The 19,591-nt window shown below is 37.6% G+C and overlaps 1 protein-coding gene across 1 annotated transcript in view; it reads left to right on the top strand.

Moving 5' to 3' along the window:
- The window catches only part of LOC147673404 (solute carrier family 12 member 2-like), a 189,631-nt gene that overhangs the window by 107,293 nt on the left and 62,747 nt on the right, over window positions 1-19,591 (top strand). Inside the window, exons 5-14 of the mRNA XM_086947263.1 lie at window positions 2,373-2,512; window positions 4,779-4,889; window positions 8,462-8,573; window positions 9,998-10,125; window positions 12,010-12,094; window positions 13,337-13,488; window positions 15,080-15,187; window positions 16,052-16,175; window positions 17,713-17,814; window positions 18,476-18,631. Of these exons, the coding sequence (XP_086803389.1) occupies window positions 2,373-2,512; window positions 4,779-4,889; window positions 8,462-8,573; window positions 9,998-10,125; window positions 12,010-12,094; window positions 13,337-13,488; window positions 15,080-15,187; window positions 16,052-16,175; window positions 17,713-17,814; window positions 18,476-18,631 (1,218 nt within the window). The remainder of the gene's footprint in view (window positions 1-2,372; window positions 2,513-4,778; window positions 4,890-8,461; window positions 8,574-9,997; window positions 10,126-12,009; window positions 12,095-13,336; window positions 13,489-15,079; window positions 15,188-16,051; window positions 16,176-17,712; window positions 17,815-18,475; window positions 18,632-19,591) is intronic.

Genomic DNA, 19,591 nt, shown 5'->3' with positions numbered 1-19,591 from the left:
TATATCTATCTATCTATCTATATATAAATATATATCTATATATATATAGATATATCTATATATATATAAATACATACATATATGTATATATATACATATATATGTATATGAATATATATAATGTAAACATGTCTAATAGTACACTAAGAGAACATTTGTAAAAAAACAACTATGTAGTTAATTGACCCAATTACATTTTACCACCTCCACACACACGCACCCCAATCACATTGAGGCTTCTGTATTACAGTCGTAATCTCCCACAAACAATCAAGTGGATTATATCCAGGGATTCGCATTAAAGATGCTCTAACTAAAATGAAATGTTCTTTTTAATGCCCTTCGTTGCTGTCTGGATTCAGGTTGACACTATCAAATACCTAACTAATAAAAATAGTGCATCTAAGTCATATAATTATGTACATAATCTGATAAATGAACTTTGAATGTCACTTACGACAGTTCCTATTGGATTTCATTGTAATTATTGCTACTTTTCTATATTGACAAGATTGATGACACCAGAGCCTCGATTTTAGAAACCATGTTCATAGTGTTGAAGCTCAAAACAGTTTCACCATTTCCCCTCAAATATATCAAAGAAAGGGTGATATAGCTAATTTAGGGTGCTGGTGAAAGCCATTTCAGTTAAATCAATTCATTTGAACAAGTGGCATAAGGTATGTTGATCACGACCAAATGAAAAGTAGAAGAAAGTATTAAAATATACGAGTATATTTGGAAATGACACATCTGTCAGTGGTGTTTAAAAATACTTTACTTTTTAGTATGAACACATAATTTGTCTTTAATGCTGATTTATCCCATGCTTTCTACATGGGAAAATGGGGACCAATTAACAAAAGCGTTTTTGAGTATGTATAGTACTGCTGTGGTATTCTTTTACATACTTTTCCATGCCTTTGTGAATTGGTCCCCAAACAGGTACTATGGAATTAAAAGGACTGGTTCATCTTGCAATCTTACTAATGAGTATTTTTAGATTTTGGAGCATGTTAGTGTTGAGTACATGGAGTACGTTGAAGAGTACTAAAGTAGTAATACTGCTTCCCACACCCATAAAACAATTTGTGAATCGTCCGCTTAGTTGTTTTTTACATGCCCAATTTAGATAGCACATTAGTGTGTCAAATCACTTCTAGCTCAAACCATGGCAAAGATTAACATTTTGACAAAACTCACATAAAGAAATACAAATTCTAATCTCCTTGGCAGACAATCACAGGTGCAGTCTCACATTTGTATGTATGTCTGGAAGAAATAAATGGAATAACATGATGCGACTTTAAACCCTGAATTATCAAATCATTGTCAGAGCACAAATTAAAGGTAATAAAAGCCCCACAGACAGTCAATCAATTAAAGGAGATGATCACATTATGACCGGTTGAAACAGAGTAGTGCTCTGTTACAGTCTTAGCATATCGGTTGTTTCAATGCTTAGAATAGTATTTTATTACTTTGGTACTGCAAATGAGCTCATGGGTTGTGCCAGTGTTTGTCCATTTACACTTGAATCATCACTTGTGATTGGTGTCACACCTTGGTCCACAAAGGCCAGAGCCATGCAAGAGCTTCTGGACAGCCACTTGAGACAACTTTACATCCAATGAAAGTGGAGTTTGTTAGTCTGACCTGATTGTGAGACTCACCCACATTTGAGATATTCAGTCTTTCGGCGAATTTTTAATATTATCTTTTTGTGGCAAATTCTTTGTCAGCATGGCTGATGAACAACTTATTCATCGCGAAGGAGAATATTGTTCTTTGTCTGCTTACAATTATGTATTTTATATTTTCAAATTTGTATACCCTTTTCACACAATAGTCTGGTATATTGTTGTACACAGCATTCTAAATACCTTTCATTCTCTGGAATTATGTCGCCCTTTGCTATGGATGTCTTAGGACAATGGTTTTAGTATCTACCATGAAATATAATACTTTTTTATAATAAGGAAACATTTTATAGCATTTTAAACCAAAAAAGCTCTGAATCAAGTCAATGATTTAAGCATTGTTTCATTAGTCTTTTTTGTACTTTTTAGGTCTCACTACAACCAGATTTAGCTTTATATATTGCATATTGTTGTAACCCAAGATGTTGCATTATTATGCTATTATATTTCTAGGACAGCTCGGAGCAACACACAAAGACACCCAATTATTGCCAAACACTTCCCATAATAGACAGGTAGACCTATTTGTTTTGCGATTGCATGTTTAAAAAAAGCACAACCTATTGGCATTGCCAATGCTTGCATATATTTCACCAGGTGTTGTTGGCAAAAAAGACCCACAATGTTCAATCACATCTTTGGAGATTGTAATTATTATGTTTTATTCCTCAGGTGGTGCATACTATCTGATCTCAAGAAGTCTGGGCCCTGAGTTTGGGGGCTCCATTGGGCTCATCTTTGCCTTTGCTAATGCTGTTGCAGTAGCTATGTATGTTGTTGGGTTCTCAGAAACTGTCAGTGATCTTTTGGCCGTAAGTATCCATTCTTGTGAATTTACTACCAGGTGAAATGATTGCATGAGGTACAGAAGCAAATCCTTTTCTTGCACAACCTTTAGTTTTTTTTGTATTCTATCATTTGTTGTTTTTTTTGTTGTTTTTTACTACTGATAGTGGCTCTTCTAAAGCTTAGTTCTGAGCCATGTGCCTAAGCCCCAAAATCCTAATCCAGGGAGTATATACAGAAACCCACCTTTAAGGAAAGGTGGAAAGGCAACAAGCTTGTGGGACTAAGAAGCCAAAATTCCTTGACATTTCATTGTTGCTAAGGGATCTTTTAGGTTAGTTCTAATGAATAGTTAGCTAGCCGATAGAAGAGATTTGGTGGCCGATAGGCCACAAAAACAGATAGCTGCATTACCAGGCAATTTGTCCATTGATATTCTAAGGCAAATCATAACAGTTTTTCCAAATTTTACACCTCATCGACTTCTGCTCTGTAGTATCACAACACGACACATATGGAGAAAGAGTATCTATGTGTGCGTTGCATCTTTGTGGACAGCCCACACTTCTGCAAATACAGCCTCTATATCCTGGAACAGAGAGCTTACATCTACAAACTTAGACCTTGTGGCAAAGAGAACAGATCATATGGCGAGGAGGACAGCATACCAACGTATGGGCATTGGACAGTCAGACACCACTTGTATAGCTGAGTGCAAACCATAGATCTACAACCAATACCAGGCACAAGAAGTCCGCTTATCAATTAGCACAAACCACATACTTGATTACCAATTACTTTCTGTACTGCCCACTCCTCGCCTTTCCGCTAGCACCACAAAAACAAATCATGGGACACAGAGGAGCAAATACTAAAACTAGGTTCTACTCTCAGGAGTTATCAGGGATGAAATGACGTAAGAGATCACCATAGCAGCACCCGGCCTTTCCATGAATCCACATCGAGGCTTGCAGCCAGAGCAGCCGATGCCTGGTGGCACATCTGTTCCGGTTAAGCAGTGTCTGGGTAGCTGCTCACAGGACCCTGTAATATAGAAGTCTCAATTGAAAGCCTCCAGGATAATGAAACCTGGACATGACTATTGCCCAATGTCCAATTTATTTTTCATGTCTTGCCCCATGGAGGCAGTTTGACTGGGCAGAGTCTAGAACTGCGGGACAGTGTTTTATGGTATCAGGGATTATACAGCGCTTTCCTTCTACCTTACGGAGTTTGAAGCACTTGCTATAGTTCTAGTTAATAGTGCATGAATTAATTATATATTTATGTGGGTTTCCTCATCATTTCTAACATAGGAGGGCAAAATCTATCAGTTTTTAATAACTCAGTGTTATCTCCTATGATGAGATCTGTATTAACATTGAAACTGTCATGGTGGCATCTTAAGTAGATCACCTAGGAATTTGCAAGGCCTTGCTTTATTTACCTAAACCTTTTTCCTTCCGGGTCACAAAAATAAACGCTTCACTTGTAAATATTTTGTCAAAATAATTTTCTGAGACCTGCACTTGACATGGTTGTAGGTTTGTTTCCTGACCTTGGTTAATACGCTCATGTGATACTTTAGGGGGCGGGGGTAACGTATTCCTCTCGGCCCCTGCGGCGTAGCGGGCCACCCCAACCCTCCTAAGAGCCCTCAAGCCTCCCATTTTGCCAGAGGCTAATGAATATTTATAAGATATATTAGACTCAGGCCCTTCATTCCATTCTGAAGGGCAGGGGTTCATTTAGCTCAAAGCCACTGGTAACTCTATTTATTTCCAGTAGCTTGTGAAAATATAGGTTACTATAGGCTTTTCTCAAGTTATCATTTGTTAACAGGAGCAAAATAAATGTTTTAATGCAATACACTGCAGTGCGCAGTGCATGATGCGAAGATGAGCATATGTAGTCTCTATTTCTAATGAATATTTATCAGCTAAGCAGTCTTCCTCCAATAGTGAGCATGACACTTGGTAATGTATCACTCTATGGAAATCCTGATAATCAAAGAGGTTTTCAGTCAGGACTGTTTTCCACAGGTCTAGGAGGCAGGATCCCTGCCAGGGTTTCAGGATAACCACAGACTATTCAAATAAGATCCATTTGAATTCACCGTATTTTTTTTTCCATACATATTCTGACATGGCTCAGGCCCTCTTGGTCCTACGTTGGACGGCACTGTTTTAAATGTGTATAATGAAGGTGATCAGAGCGCTCCCCACTGTTGTAATGTTCAATATCAGCATTTTTGCTACAGAGTGATTGTACCAATTTTATTATTTTCAACAGGAAAACGGAGCTGGCTTCGTGGACCGAACAAATGATATCCGGATCATAGGGAGCATCACGGTGGTGCTGCTTTTGGGAATCTCCGTGGCCGGGATGGAGTGGGAAGCAAAGGTAAGGCGATTCCGTGCCACGAGAACCTTGCACGCATGTCTTTGGCACAAACGTATATGCACTATAATATGTGGAGCGAAGCAATATAAATAAATAAATAAAATAAATAAATATAAAAACTGAACAACCTGCTCAGTCTTTTTACTTAATTAAATTATTTATTTCACATTTCTGACAATTTCTACTCTTTCTTTGTCATTTTACACACAGTTATCCACTCTTAGTTTTAGGCCCTTGAAAAAGATGAAGTTTTCCAACTTTTATTTCTTCAAGAAATCTGAACCCATTCCTGGATAACTGCAGTTTTCAAGCTGCACTATGTAGCCACATTCCTCATAAAACACTTTTACTCCCGTTTTGTTAAATCACATTCTGAATTGTTTGATAGTCGGTAGGGTCATACCATAGTGAGTGATTACTGGTACCCAGGGGTGTGGTGACTACTGAAGGCTCTATACTTACCCTATGGATCACTGAAATAATATCGAGGGACAAAATATCGACTTGCCAAAATATCGTGGACAAAATATCGACAGTCAAAATATCGAGTTTGTATCTACAAACAGGTAAGTACAAAAATATCGAGTACAAAATATCGTTTACAATAATATAGATGTAAAAAATATCGACTTTATTAAAAACAGTGTTAAATTAAATTAATATTAAAATTTAATTACTAAAATATACTTAAAAATACTTACATTAACTTATAATAATTAAATAATAAATGAAAATAATAAAAGAAAAAATTTACAATCTTATTTGTTAAAACATATATATATAGTAACATACTATAATTAAATAAGATACTATTATATTACCGTACGATACCAGAAGTGTAAAAAATACTATTCCCACTCCAAAGAGTGCAAGCGTAGGGAAAGCGTTGGATAGCGTAGGGGTTAAAATTACTATTCCCACTCCAGTGGGTGCAACAGTAGGGAAAACTGACCCTGAACCCTAAAAATACCCCTTTACCCAAAAACCCAAAACTGACCCTGAACCCTAAAAATACCCCTTTACCCAAAAACTGAAAACTGACCCTGAACCCTAAAAATACCTCTTTACCCAAAAACTGAAAACTGACCCTGAACCCTAAAAATACCCCTTTACCCAAAAACTGAAAACTGACCCTGAACCCTAAAAATACCCCTTTACCCAAAAACTGAAAACTGACCCTGAACCCTAAAAATACTCCTTTACCCAAAAACTGAAAACTGACCCTGAACCCTAAAAAATACCCCTTTACCCAAAAACTGAAAACTGACCCTGAACCCTAAAAATACCCCTTCACCCAAAAACTGAAAACTGACCCTGAACCCTAAAAAAACCCCTTTACCCAAAAACTGAAAACTGACCCTGAACCCTAAAAATACCCCTTTACCCAAAAACTGAAAATTGACCCTGAACCCTAAAAATACTCCTTTACCCAAAATTAATTAATATTATTTAATTACCAATTAATTATTAATTAACAATAACAATAAAGTAAATATATTAGCACATTAGCTGTAATTAATTTAATTTAATAATTAATATTATTTTTTCCCAATTAATTAATTAACAATAACAAAAAATTATATATATAAATAAATTACTCTAATTAATGTAATTAACTAATTAATATTATTTAATTACCAATTAATTACTAATTAAATATGTACAAAATTATATTAATTAATTAACTAATTAATATTAATTATTTACCAATTAATTATTAATAAAAATATTTACAAACATATATTAATTAAATAATTATTATTAAATTACTCCTCACCCTTATCCCCTATTAACCCAACATCCCGCTCCTAAACATTAACTACAATTTATATTACTATTAATAATTTTTTTTTTTTTTTTTACCTTTTTTCTACATATTATTGACATTTTTTACTTTGACTATTTATATATATTTTGTCGATATTTTTGTACTCGATATTTTTTTATCATTATTTTAATCGATATTTTGACCAACGATATTTTTCATATCGATATTTTATTATTATCGATATTTTTAACTCAATATTTTGTCCATTCGATATTTTTGAGTCGATATTTTGTCTGTGCACCTTACCCTATACCAACTTTTTCCTAAGAATAAGGCTTCATTTACTATTGCTTTCCTCCTTCTGAACAGGTTTCCTTTGATAAACGTCACCATGATTTTCCTAGAAAAAATGTGCTAGCAGAAAAAAGTTGAGGACCTCACCGCTGAGTATGCCTCCTCACACTGCAAATGAGCTCAATTGCAGAGATCCTCCTCAGGGGTCTGAAGGTGGCTAATGCCTCTTCAGGGGTCTGAATGTGCTTAACGCCTCCTCAGGGGTCTGAAGGGGGCTAATATATTTTCAGGGGTTTGATGATGGTTAATGCCTCTTCAGGGCATTGAAGGTAGTTAATGCCTCTTCAGGGTTCTGAACAGGGTCAATATATCTCCAGGGGTCTAAAGGTGGGTAAGACCTCTTCTGGGGTCTGAAGGTGGTCAATACCTCATATGGGTTCTGAAGGTGGTCTAATGCCTCTTCATGGGTTTAAAGGGGGTTAATACTGTGCAAACCTATTCACATATTGAGTCTGTGGTAGGATCCAGAGCTCGCACTATGAGGAATATTCCACTTTTTTGATGAACAAAAACTTCTCAATCGACTCTAACTTTACAGCCACTGAGGCATATCTTCTAGTCTGGGCCCTTGGGAGCCTTAATTGTTCTCATCGTGCGGTTCTCTGACACAAGTGGAACAGAGGACCATGAGACTTTGTTACTTCATGTGGATCACTCATGCCAATGTATCAACATAGAGTAATACAGTGTCTTGTGTTCTACTTGAAATGTGCCACAGAATAGACAAGAAGGAGAAAGAGACAGACTTTAAATTGGAAAATAAAATTGACTGTTTGTTTTGGGATTGTGTTTTATGGGCTATTTAATGTCCACAAATGGTTTGGTGGAACTTCCACTTTAAGGAGATAATGTGAGTAGTTTTCGACTGACTCACTATGGGTGTAATAACAAGTTGTGCAGAGTAGAATTTCTGTGTGGAATTCCTTTCTGAACCATTACCAGTGTGCAGTTGTTCCCCAGCTGGATTCCTAGGTGCAGGAACACTTGACCTGATTTTACCAGCTGTGAAATAGCATTTGGAAATGCTGCTCTGCAGGCTGGATCCATTCACCATCACTCCTCCACCCTCAGGGATCATTTCACGCTCCATCCTACCACGCAACATACTGCTCTTCCTTCCCTACTCACCCACCTGCCTTCCCAACACTGGAGTCCTTGCAGACATTTACAAACTACTCAGACGAGGTGGAACATGTCTGTAATAAACCCCTTGGAATTCCACCAGGTAATTCCGGGTCTGCACAGTTATTCCCCATTCCAAGGAGGCTAACCCGCAGATGCAGAAAGTTTATACGGAGACTCCGCCCATGAATTCCTGTCACACACAATCTCCACATAGAATTCCTAACAAATTATCCAATGATGTTAAAATGTACCTGTGTTTTATTTATATGAACAACATAGGCATCTTATTTTCAATCTCTAAAGTATTTCGTATGTGGTGTTTCAGGCTCAGCTTGTTCTTTTGGGAATTCTGCTGATAGCAATTGGAAATTTTCTCATTGGGACTTTCATTCCTGCAGATGAAGAGAAGAAATCCAAAGGGTTCTTTAGTTACAAAGGTATGTGCCTTCATTCTTTTAGTCAACCAGAGCTGGCTCTGTGGAGGGTAGCTTGTCCACAGCACTGCCATTGTTTTGTACATGTGTAGAATACAAAGATATGTTAAGCATCAAAAGTATGAAACACTGATATACAACTTTAAGATGTCTTTATGATGAAACCAGGATGTTACACCTTTCCAGCCTATTTACCGGTCCAAAGCAACAATTACCTATGACCCTATTTAGAGCTTGGCAGATGGAGTAATGGCTGTCAAGGTACCTGCAGCAACAGCTTAAGGATTTTGGGGGCCTTGGCCCCAAATGTATTTTGGGGGCCCTATTCGAAAAAGACAAGAGCAGAGTTGGCTCTATCCGGGGGACCCTGAAAGGCTGCGGCCCCGGGTCGGAGCTCACTTTGCCCATGCCTTAATACGTCTCTGGGAGGTGGCGGGCATTCCACCACCCCGCCTTTAGTCCGACGTAAGAGTTCACTGCCTGCTGAGCAGTGAACTCTATGGGTCTAGAGACATGGTACATGGAATTTCCAATATCATAAGGATAGTATGGACAGCTGATGGATTCTCCTCCAGGCTTAGCATTTCCTCTAGAAATGTGACGGACTTTCCATTATTGCGAGTTCGAAATTTATTTTACAAGAATAATGGGGTTCAAGTATACCTCTCTATGAGAATCGTCTGTCCTCATTAGGATACTTTGAAGGGAGGTCATATCATAAAATCGATTTCACATTACAAGACCGTTATCAAACTTTTTGGCTGAAACATATTAGGAGTGGGCGGAATTTGCGTAGTCGCGATATGCAAAGCTCTGCAAAACGGTAAAAAATCTCTGTGAGCACGCAAAAGTTCTGCGAACACGCGGAATTGCTTGTTCTGCCCGTTTGCGATACTTTTTTCCTGTTTGCGAACGCTGTTTGTGTGCTCGGGAAGAAATATCTCACAAACACGCATTTTGAATGCACAAACAAGTAAAAAAAGTCAGCGAAGCCACAGAATTTTTGTCATTCCGCGTTCTCCACGGAACGCGAAATTATCTAAATTCCACAAATTCCGCGAGCGGAACGGAATTTACCACTCTGGCCTTAAACATACTACTTTCAAACACAAGACACATTACCATATTACATTGACCAATTCCTTTTCAGCTAATTACCTCCATTAAGGAAGAAAATTACTTAACCAATTGTAGAAACATTAATGTTAGTCTCCTAATCTGCATAATGCTTCCACAGAAACCTGTCTGGCAGTAAAATATTTAATAACGAGGTCGGCCTACCAGTCCATTTATAGATAGTGAACACATTTGTTACTGTTTTCATGTTGTGTAATGGATGCTGTGATAGGGAATCCACATTAAGATTGCTTAAAAAGGAACTTTAGAATTGGAGGCTGTTCATGTACATCTCATTTGTTTATTTTCAGCTGAAATCTTTGTGGAGAACTTTGGACCAGATTTCAGAGACGGGGAAACGTTCTTTTCTGTTTTTTCCATCTTCTTCCCAGCAGCTACTGGAATTTTGGCAGGAGCAAATATTTCAGGAGACTTGGAGGTATGGTGCCTTGTAAGGAGGATGACCACATGTTAACAAAGTGCAACTAGATCAGTGTTTCCTGAAGTTATGTTTGGTAGAAGGAGACTATGGAGATTGTTAATTGATCGATCGTATAATTGAGATCACATGAATGCGCTTCAGGGTAATACTGTGGTAGTGATGTCTGGTGTTTATAGGATGTCAGCTTGCTGATAGATATTGTCAATTTCTCCTTGAAAAAATAGTTGATGGTGGTGGCCTTTCCTTGGAGTAATCTTGTAATCTTGTAAGTAGTTCTGGGTAGAGCAGAGAAAGTGCTGAATGGAATTGAAGAGCGCTCTGTGCCTGTCAAGTCTTAACTTTTCCCGGTAGTGTAGTCGACAGCCTTATCTCGACATTGAGACCCGTGCTGGACGGTCCTACATTTTTCCCTTGTTTTCTGATACTTTCCTCGCTGTCTGAGAGTTTTTCGACTGGTGCCAAGAACTTGACATTCAAAGAGAGGTGGTTGAGAGGATTATCTGGAAGGAGTGGTTGTAAGACAGAGGACTGACTGTGAATGTTAGTGTTAGGTCTGTTAGTGAGAGTCTCAGTTGCTGTGTCATTAGGGATGTTCTTTATGGAGGGAAACAATTGCTTGGTTGTTTTGAACTATCCTCGTTGTGTTGCTCTTACTGTAGCAGTTGATGAACAGGCTGCATGGTTCAAGTGTTGTGCAGCGAGCAGGTAAGGATGGACATGGATGATAGATGAAGTCCACAGGGTTGCTCTTGATGTAAGTAGCCAGCTTTCAAGCTCTTTGATCTTGGGTGTCTACAGACGATTGAAGAAGGCTTTCATCATGGTCTCAATGGAACATCACGTGGAAGCCTGAAGCCATTTAGCAAGACGTGGTTGGATTAGATGTTGGGGCTCAAGTAATGGGGTCAGACATCCCAGGCGTGAAGGTGAAGCTGCTTTCCATCTGGTCTGAAGATCAGATATGATTATATGGTCAGGACTGCTCAAAGTAGAAAGCGGCAGAGAGGAGCTGGAATTACCTGAATGATAGTTTTCGTCAAAGGCTACAAGGCCATGAGGATCTAAGGATGGCTTGAATGCCCCCTTTGGTTCATTTTGGCTTGGATTGCTTAATGTCTATGTGTTGAGGGACCAGGAAATTGATGATGCATGTGCCGATGGGGGTGTTGCATGTTTCTATGATGCAGACATTAAGATTGTGGGCGGTGAAGGTATTTGCGGAATGTGACCTATGCTTAATCAATCAAGCGGTACTTGGTCTAACAACGCGTAATCTTCACCAGCTTTCCTCTTTATAGGGAGAAGGTATTAACAGACGTCATGATATTGTGTATAACCTGTTCAAGCTATGAAAAAAAAAACAATGTGCAGCAAGTCTCATTTTGATGCTTAGTAAAAAAAAAGATTGCATAATAAAATAGATACATTAATATTTCATTTACATAATGGGTAACTCTGTATTATGGTTCATCACTGCTATCGAGGGGGACTGGCGACATATTATACAAGGAGGCTGACGGCAGAGTGAGTGGTGATTGTCAACAGAACCTCTCGCTGGCTTGGTTGAGCCTTAATGCATGTTACCCATTATGTATGTTTTATATCGCATACTTATTTTGGTGCAGTCAGCATGAAAATCACTTGTTTTGTCCAAACAGGAATTACAGGGTGTATTGTTCCAAGATTAAGATGAGGTTCTACCTGTACAAGGCGAGAGTCAATACTGAGCGGTAAATGTGCAGAGAGGGAGGGTAGATGTAAATGTTTGGACAGCATTGTGTCTGAAATACTTCTGAAATGCCTATTATATGTTATCTAAGCAGTCACTGTCAAAATATCTGCAGCAGGTTGCTTATCTCAATATTATTCATTTATTTGTAGGATCCGCAAAGTTCTATTCCTAAAGGTACAATGCTGGCCATTGTAATATCCACTATCACCTATCTGGCTGTGGCTGTTGTTGCAGGTATTTATAACAATTCATGCATGTATATATGTGTATGTTAGCCAGAGTATGTATTTATGTGTGATATTTATGAAACAGTGAGACGCTATGAAGAATCTTCTTGTCCTCACTCATTCAAAAGCACAAACACACACACTAACCCCCATGCATGTACTATAACACATCCACAATTAGGGATATCACACACAATTAAGAAACTGGAAAAGCAACACTTTAACACATGTTTTTGCAGTACGCGACGACCAGCATGGAAGATAAGCTGTCAACACATGCAAGCAATTCTCCTCAAAAAGAAGTTACAGACTCACAATAGGCCAAATTCACAAAGGATGTTTGAGCTCCAAATCCCTACTCAAATGAATAAAAGCTGCACCATGAACTTAAATTCCTCACATAGATTGCCAATATCTGTATCAGAGGGGGTTTTCAGATGTAGCAGCTGTTCTCCATTCTGAAAGTTGGGTGATATGACACAGTTGCTGCTCCCAGTTCAGAGCTAGGTCAGAATTGAGGAGTCTTTTTAGGTGGAGCCTTTTTCAGAAGCAGGTGAGACACCCACAAGTTGTTTATGTGTGTGTGTATTCATAGATAGATTCCAGTGTCCTGGAAAAAAACCTGTTTGCTCTAGTGAAGGGCATGAATAAGTCCCTTTCCTGGGTGTGTGTGGTAACACAAATTTGGTGTTTTAAAAAACAAATTGTACACATTTCAACTCCAGAATACTGACTTGCAGTATATAGTCAAAGTACATAGATGTAGAGTTAGAACTTAAGATCTATATTTCTCCATGTTCGCTTACATAGACAAAACATTGGTAGTGATGTGCAGATCAATATTTCTATAGATAGCATTTTGGGAGGAAATACTCTCACAAGGAATTTGATATTTGCTAATGCACATTTGTGTTTTATTTAAGCACTAAACAGAATGTATGGGTGTGTACATTTTACAACTTTGACTACTACAGGAAATCTATACGACTCATAGAGGCCTGTGGGCTTGTTGTGTACTTTATAGAAAGTCGCTCGCAGTAGGCCTATAGAATTAGATGTCTGAGGCTTCCACATGGGTCCTTGGGAGCCTGTTTCTCCAATAAGAATTGATGGGGAGAGAGAGGGAGGGAGAACAGCACTAAGTTCTACAGTGTTCTTCTGTTCACCAGGTACATATATTCTCAGTACACCCATCTTCTACTTTTATTTTAGATTATCGTGTATCTGACTATTTGTATTGCCTAACCAGCCTCGTGTATTGTGAGGGATGCTACAGGGAACCTGACAGACACCTTGTATCTTGGCACCTCCAACTGCCAGTCGGCTGCCTGCTTTCTAGGGTACAACTTCACTTCCTGCCATGAAAGCCCCTGTGAATATGGATTGGTAAACAACTTTCAGGTGAGAATTAACTAATTCCTTTGGGAATGTGTCATTAAAGAAAGGAATGCATGAAGTTAATCTTTCAAACACACTTTTGAACTGGATTGCATCTAACATCTTCTGTCTTGAATGAGTGGGTGAACAGATAATCAAGAAATAGTTTGTGCTTTAAACTTTCTAAAATCAAGTACTAAATGTGATAATTTGCATCCTATTTTTGCAGATGGCAGCAATTTCAAAATGTCACTGTACTGCTAGGATTAGTTTTGCATTTGATTCCTCCGCGAAGGGATGGAACTAATCGAATACTGTTTTAGGATTGAATGCACCAAATTTACTTGAAGGCCAGTCACAATGCTATGAAATTTTGTCTTTATCGTTTGATTTTCATGACTCAGATTAATTTGCATTATATGTAAATATACTGAAGAACAGGTACACTGATCACTAAATACATGTTTACTCGATTCATACTAGAGAACAGTCTGCTCTCTGTAGTGCACGGAGAGCATTAATGTCTATAGTTTCCATGCCGACTGATTTTATCAGAACTTTTTATGTAGAGGGAATTGCCTTGGATCGATAAGCATTGATTACAATTCTAGTAATAGTGACTCACGCCTTTAAACAAAACCTTGGCATTGGTGGTGAATACGTCCTTCCAGGTCCTATTGTGAAGACTTCCAAATAGACATCTTGGTCAAGCTGATATTGGTTTTCAATTTCCAATCAGTGTTTCTTCAGCTCCAACAAATGTCTAACATATAAATTCTATAACTCCAAATAAACATCACTATGTAGAATGATGGCACGGCACACCAGTGTCCGGCATGCAGCAGCATTAAACACACCTCTCAATGCAGCACAATGAAAGTATTCCAATCTACCAATGTCAGCTGTTACTTGTGCAAACCAATGAAGCTCAATCAGCCTAAGAAGACCTAAAAAATCTCTTAAAAAATATTTTCATATAAATCCTTTTGTTTTACATACAGAAAATCATCTGTACCAATTTCAAATTTAGCTTTTATCTTTAAGGTGGTGCTCAAGATAGTTATAGTTTGGGGGGGGGGGGTTCTGAAGAGAGCTTTAACCGATTTCAACAGCTTAACACACATGCAGGAAACATTCTAATTGAGCTGTAGGATTCTAGTGATACTTTAGCAATGACAGTAGAGGAGCTAGTACATATACATATTATGCTGTAATTGGTCTATGAGAGGATTATGATGAGGATTATACCGGTTGTTTAAGGCCCTATTTCTGAGTTTTAGACCCGAGCCACATATGAGGGTTTAAACCAAGTGGTGTAAGGCCATTAGAACATCCGAGCCTCTGAGGATAGATTGTTCTAAATTAAAAAGTAAAACATTGAAATTTTGGAGCAGGAGGACTATACCAGCCATTGCTGCCCTTTGCCACTCAATTTTCGTCAATGGAGCTATTATCCAACATTCCAGTGTTCCAGTAGACTGCATTAAACAGTTCTAAAAAATATAAGCCTGGAATTAGGAGCAAATTAAAGAATACCTCAAACATTATGAATTTTACGCTGTATGAGATGTGCTTGGAAAGACAGCTTGTTTTGATAAACCTTTTCGCTCACCAGGTGATGGCCATGTTTTCTGGATTTGGTCCCCTCATCACAGCTGGCATTTTCTCAGCTACGCTTTCTTCTGCCCTGGCATCGCTAATCAGTGCCCCAAAAGTCTTCCAGGTAGGAGCAATGGCTGACTACCAGCACAGCGTTTGCATGGTAAAGTAACCCTCACTGTTCTGTATTCAAAATGTACATCTGATCACTTTCAAATGAAAATATTTACGTCTGTATCTACATCGTTTTTCGTCCTCCATTGTTTCCACATACCTTTCTTGGTCTCTTATGTTATGCTTTTGTGTTTTACTCATCTGTTCCCTCTCTACTATACCCTTCCTTTGCCCTCATGCTCTCCTTCTCTTGTCTAACTTTTTCACTCTTCCTACTCAACATTTCTTTCCTCGTTTTCTCTCTTTCGCTTTCTCTACAAATCTCTCTTCATTTGCCTTTTCTCCAATGATTGTCTTTTGCTCATTTTTCTTCTCTAAATGTATATTTTAATCTCTGTGTCTCTCTCTCTTACTCTTTTACTTTCCATCACATTATATTACTTTCTATCTGTCTTCTCTTTGCCTTTCTGTTCTGCTCTTTGTCTGTATCCCTCATTTTCTCTCTCACCTCCTCTCTTTCTGTCCCTCAGGATGTCTCTATCTCTCTCTCTCTCCATCCTTTCTTTCTTAAGCACACACATTTCCATTGACACATGTACACAGATGTGCATGTCTGAATACCCACATATACAAACACACACATGCTTTGATCGAACATGGCAATGGTAATCTCTTTGACTGAGAAACGTATACTGATAGGAATAATTTAAGGTCACTTGTTCAGGTGTTAAATTACGTGGAATTTGAGTGAAGACGAACAGTCACGAAACAGCTCTTTTCGATATTACTGTGCTGTATGCATTGAAGAGTTAATTCACAAGGATAATGAAATGTATAGGTTATATTAGATAACATATTTGTCTCTTTCCTCTAGGCTCTATGCAAGGATAACATTTACAATGGTCTAGAATTCTTCGCTGTTGGTCATGGGAAAAATAATGAGCCCCTCCGAGGCTATATCTTGACCTTCTTTATAGCACTAGGGTTTATTCTAATAGGTAAGCCTCAAAGACAACATTCCTTGTTGATGAGACATATAAGGTAAGAATCATAACCTCTATAGTTATTTTTTCTTTTACTGTATTTAAGCCCATATTATATATTTGGATTGTTTATGAACACTAGAATAGCCAGCAACAATAAAGCAATGCAGTTTAGATTATACATCCGTACAGGCTGCAGTGACATTAATTGCATTGACGTTCAAATATGGCTACAAATAAAGAAATGTCTATTGTAGTACATAAACTGAAGGAGGCTATATCACAATTAATGCATATAAATGAATTGTTAACCATGGAACTAAACAAGTCTACTATCCCAAGGGAAGAACTGTGGATTTGAACAGTCAGATCTTCATCCTAAAACAAACCTACACTTTATTCAAGAATTTGTAAAGAACCTGAATAGCCAACAGGAAAACTACGACCCTTGAGAAGTATGGTGTTGCAAAACTAAGACCCTGATTTAGATCTCGGCGGGTGGGTTACAGTTGGGACGGAGTAAGCTATTCACCAAGATCCAAGTCAGGCCCTCAGTCGCTGTTGATATACTCTGTTGTTACAGTAAAACAAATAAATATTTAAAGAACAATAAGCACAAGGTAAGACAGTGATCACCTCAGTAAAGAAGTTTACATGGTTAAATGTCCAAAAGATTCAAGCCAATTTTTAGACTCCAGTTGACTTTCTTAAAATATTTGCCTACATCATATAAGATGCAGATGTTTAAAGTGTATTACTCAAAGATGTACAACAACTGTCAATACCTCTAAAATATGATTTTTTTTAATTTAAAAAATCAATTCATGTATGAAAAGGTTTACAATGTGTTGAGGCAAGAAAAATAATAAGAGGTACGGGTGCGGACTCTGCCCTATTATTTTTAAAACAATTGAACCTCAAAGGGATTTTAAATCTAGATTACAGTCCTAAATTCTTAACTGCTTCTTTAAACCTTGATTACATCTGTGTTAACACTTTATTCGGGAGGCCTAAGCAAGAGATCAAAGAATTATAGTGCAAGATTTTAAAACGGTTTACGTTTATTTAGTTAAATATCTATTGTTAATGATAGGTAGAAAGCATGCTTTCTCAGAAAAGAGAGGAACGACTTGCAATAGCAAAGGGATTTAAATGTGTATAAACAATGCAATACAAATCATTATAATGACATATGGCAAATGCATTGTATGTGCTTGTTCTATTTTTTGGGTCCCAATGGCATATTGTATTATAGAATTGGACTTGGTTGGTTTCTATGAAATCTTTTACATTTCATAACCAGCCTAAGGACTCCTCAACAAAAGGAGAATCATGTGCTCATTTAGAAGTACGTCACTAAGGCAAATAACCAATGTTATCATGATTGTATGTATTAAGGTAAATAAAATCCTAATTAAAATGTATATTTGTGGAGATTTGCTATGCTGTCTTAACTGTAAGTGGTGGTTGGCACCTTTAGAAAAAGTCAATGAGAATGCCAATATGATTGAACTTAATGTGTGTGTTGCTGTTCTGTGCTTTGTTGTTACAGCGGAATTGAACACCATTGCACCAATAATTTCCAATTTCTTCCTCGCATCTTATGCCCTCATTAACTTCTCCTGCTTCCACGCATCCTTGGCCAAGTCCCCAGGTAGAGCTAATCCCTACTTCTTAAAACAAAATATAGTTCTGTATAATGATCAGACCACATTGCAGGGGAGCAATAATGAAAAAACTTTGATGGCAACAAAGTCCGGGCTTTTGAAAAAGTCAAAAAGAAAAGTTGTCATATTCTGCATACAGAGTGACATATCTACAAATGTCATAGCATATATCTGAGCACCTATAATGTGTTCTGCCAAATGTTTGTCTTTATTCCTTCTTTGTGGTAGTTGAGCATGCAATTCGTATGATTTGCAGTTATTTCAGAACTGCATATGTACTTTTCTACTTTGTTATTTTGTTGTAAACATCATTCCTTTGGGTTGATTGGTGTTGTTTGTAGGCAGGTCATATACTATTAGAGAAAGGAGTATATAATCTTCTGAATGCGTTTCCAGAAGATCTAATACTTGACCGGGAGGTGTGCTTCGTGGGAATTGTTTGTCTAACTTTTGATTCTTTTAACGTAGTAGTTGCTGCCTATTTTCCTTTTTTCAAGTAGTATCACTGTGATTTAGTTGGTTTCAGTTAGTGGCTTATACATTTAATTATGCTTTAGGGTTAGCTTTCTGTGAATTTGATGACATTTTGCTCATGTACAGTACAGTACAGTATAATATGACATTTTGCACCACCATTACTGTAAATAGGTTGGAGACCTGCCTTTAAATACTACAACCTCTGGGTATCGCTGTTTGGTGCTGTAGTCTGCTGCGGAGTGATGTTTCTGATCAACTGGCAAGCTGCTTTGCTTACTTGCGTTATTGTTTTGAGTCTATATATCTACGTCACATACAAGAAACCAGGTAAGTTCATCAGGTATACAAGAATTCTTTTAGATAATGGTCAAATATTTTATAATTGCTGTGCAACAAAGTTACATTTAAAAGTTTGAGTTATTTAGTAAGTCAGGAAAGAACTTAGAAAGGTCAAGGTTAACCTATGAGTAAGTCACTCCAGCTCACAGATACTATGATTTTGCAGAAATACCATGGCCATAGATTCACATAATCCAGTTAACCTTATTAGGATTGATTATGTTTCTTTAAGGTAGTGTTAAACACCCATTTATAACTATTCAATTAACACTGCATGGTATAGTGTGAGCAGAGGCTGTTCTCTAATCACCGACTATGGTTCCTGTTTGACGGAAATTCCCATGGCAATTGACTGAGAAGTGTCAAAGAATTGAAAAGCAGGGTCTGGTGTAATACTTTGAGACTGACTTGCAATTAAACGTTTATATACTAATCATCTTATTTAATCTAAATACTAAATACGTAGGGGATAGGATATGCCACCTTAGCTGTTCCCTTCCATTGTATTCTTAATGTTACACATTGCCATAGTGCATGATTAGTACAAACACATTTAAAACTGCTTCTCAGTTATAAAAGTATCAACAGTAGGAAAAATATTTAAGAATGGAATCCTCTTCAATCTTTTTAAAACGTTCTTATAAAGGGTCTGATTTCTGTACTTCCAATGCAGCTCTCTTCTTTCAATTGACGTAAAGAGGAGAAGTAGGTTTCAGATCATGTCAAAATGTTGTTCACAGATATTTGTGTTTGACTAATAAGTTGTCAGTCCAAGTGTTTCAGTCTTTGGGCCCCATTTGCTAAGCCAAGTTGAACTTACTGGTGCTAAAAGATAGACCTGTTTTTGCATATTAGTTGTTGGGGTTTACACAAATGTAATTTGCTCTTGTAGGGAGATTTACTCATGCTCAATTTTATTCCAGTTAATTTTAATATTAGACTGGGTGT

This window comes from Lissotriton vulgaris, chromosome 12 (assembly GCF_964263255.1).
Source record: "Lissotriton vulgaris chromosome 12, aLisVul1.2, whole genome shotgun sequence".
Taxonomy (NCBI): domain Eukaryota; kingdom Metazoa; phylum Chordata; class Amphibia; order Caudata; family Salamandridae; genus Lissotriton; species Lissotriton vulgaris.
Note: the sequence above shows the minus strand (reverse complement) of the source record. Positions and strands in the feature narration are given on the sequence as shown.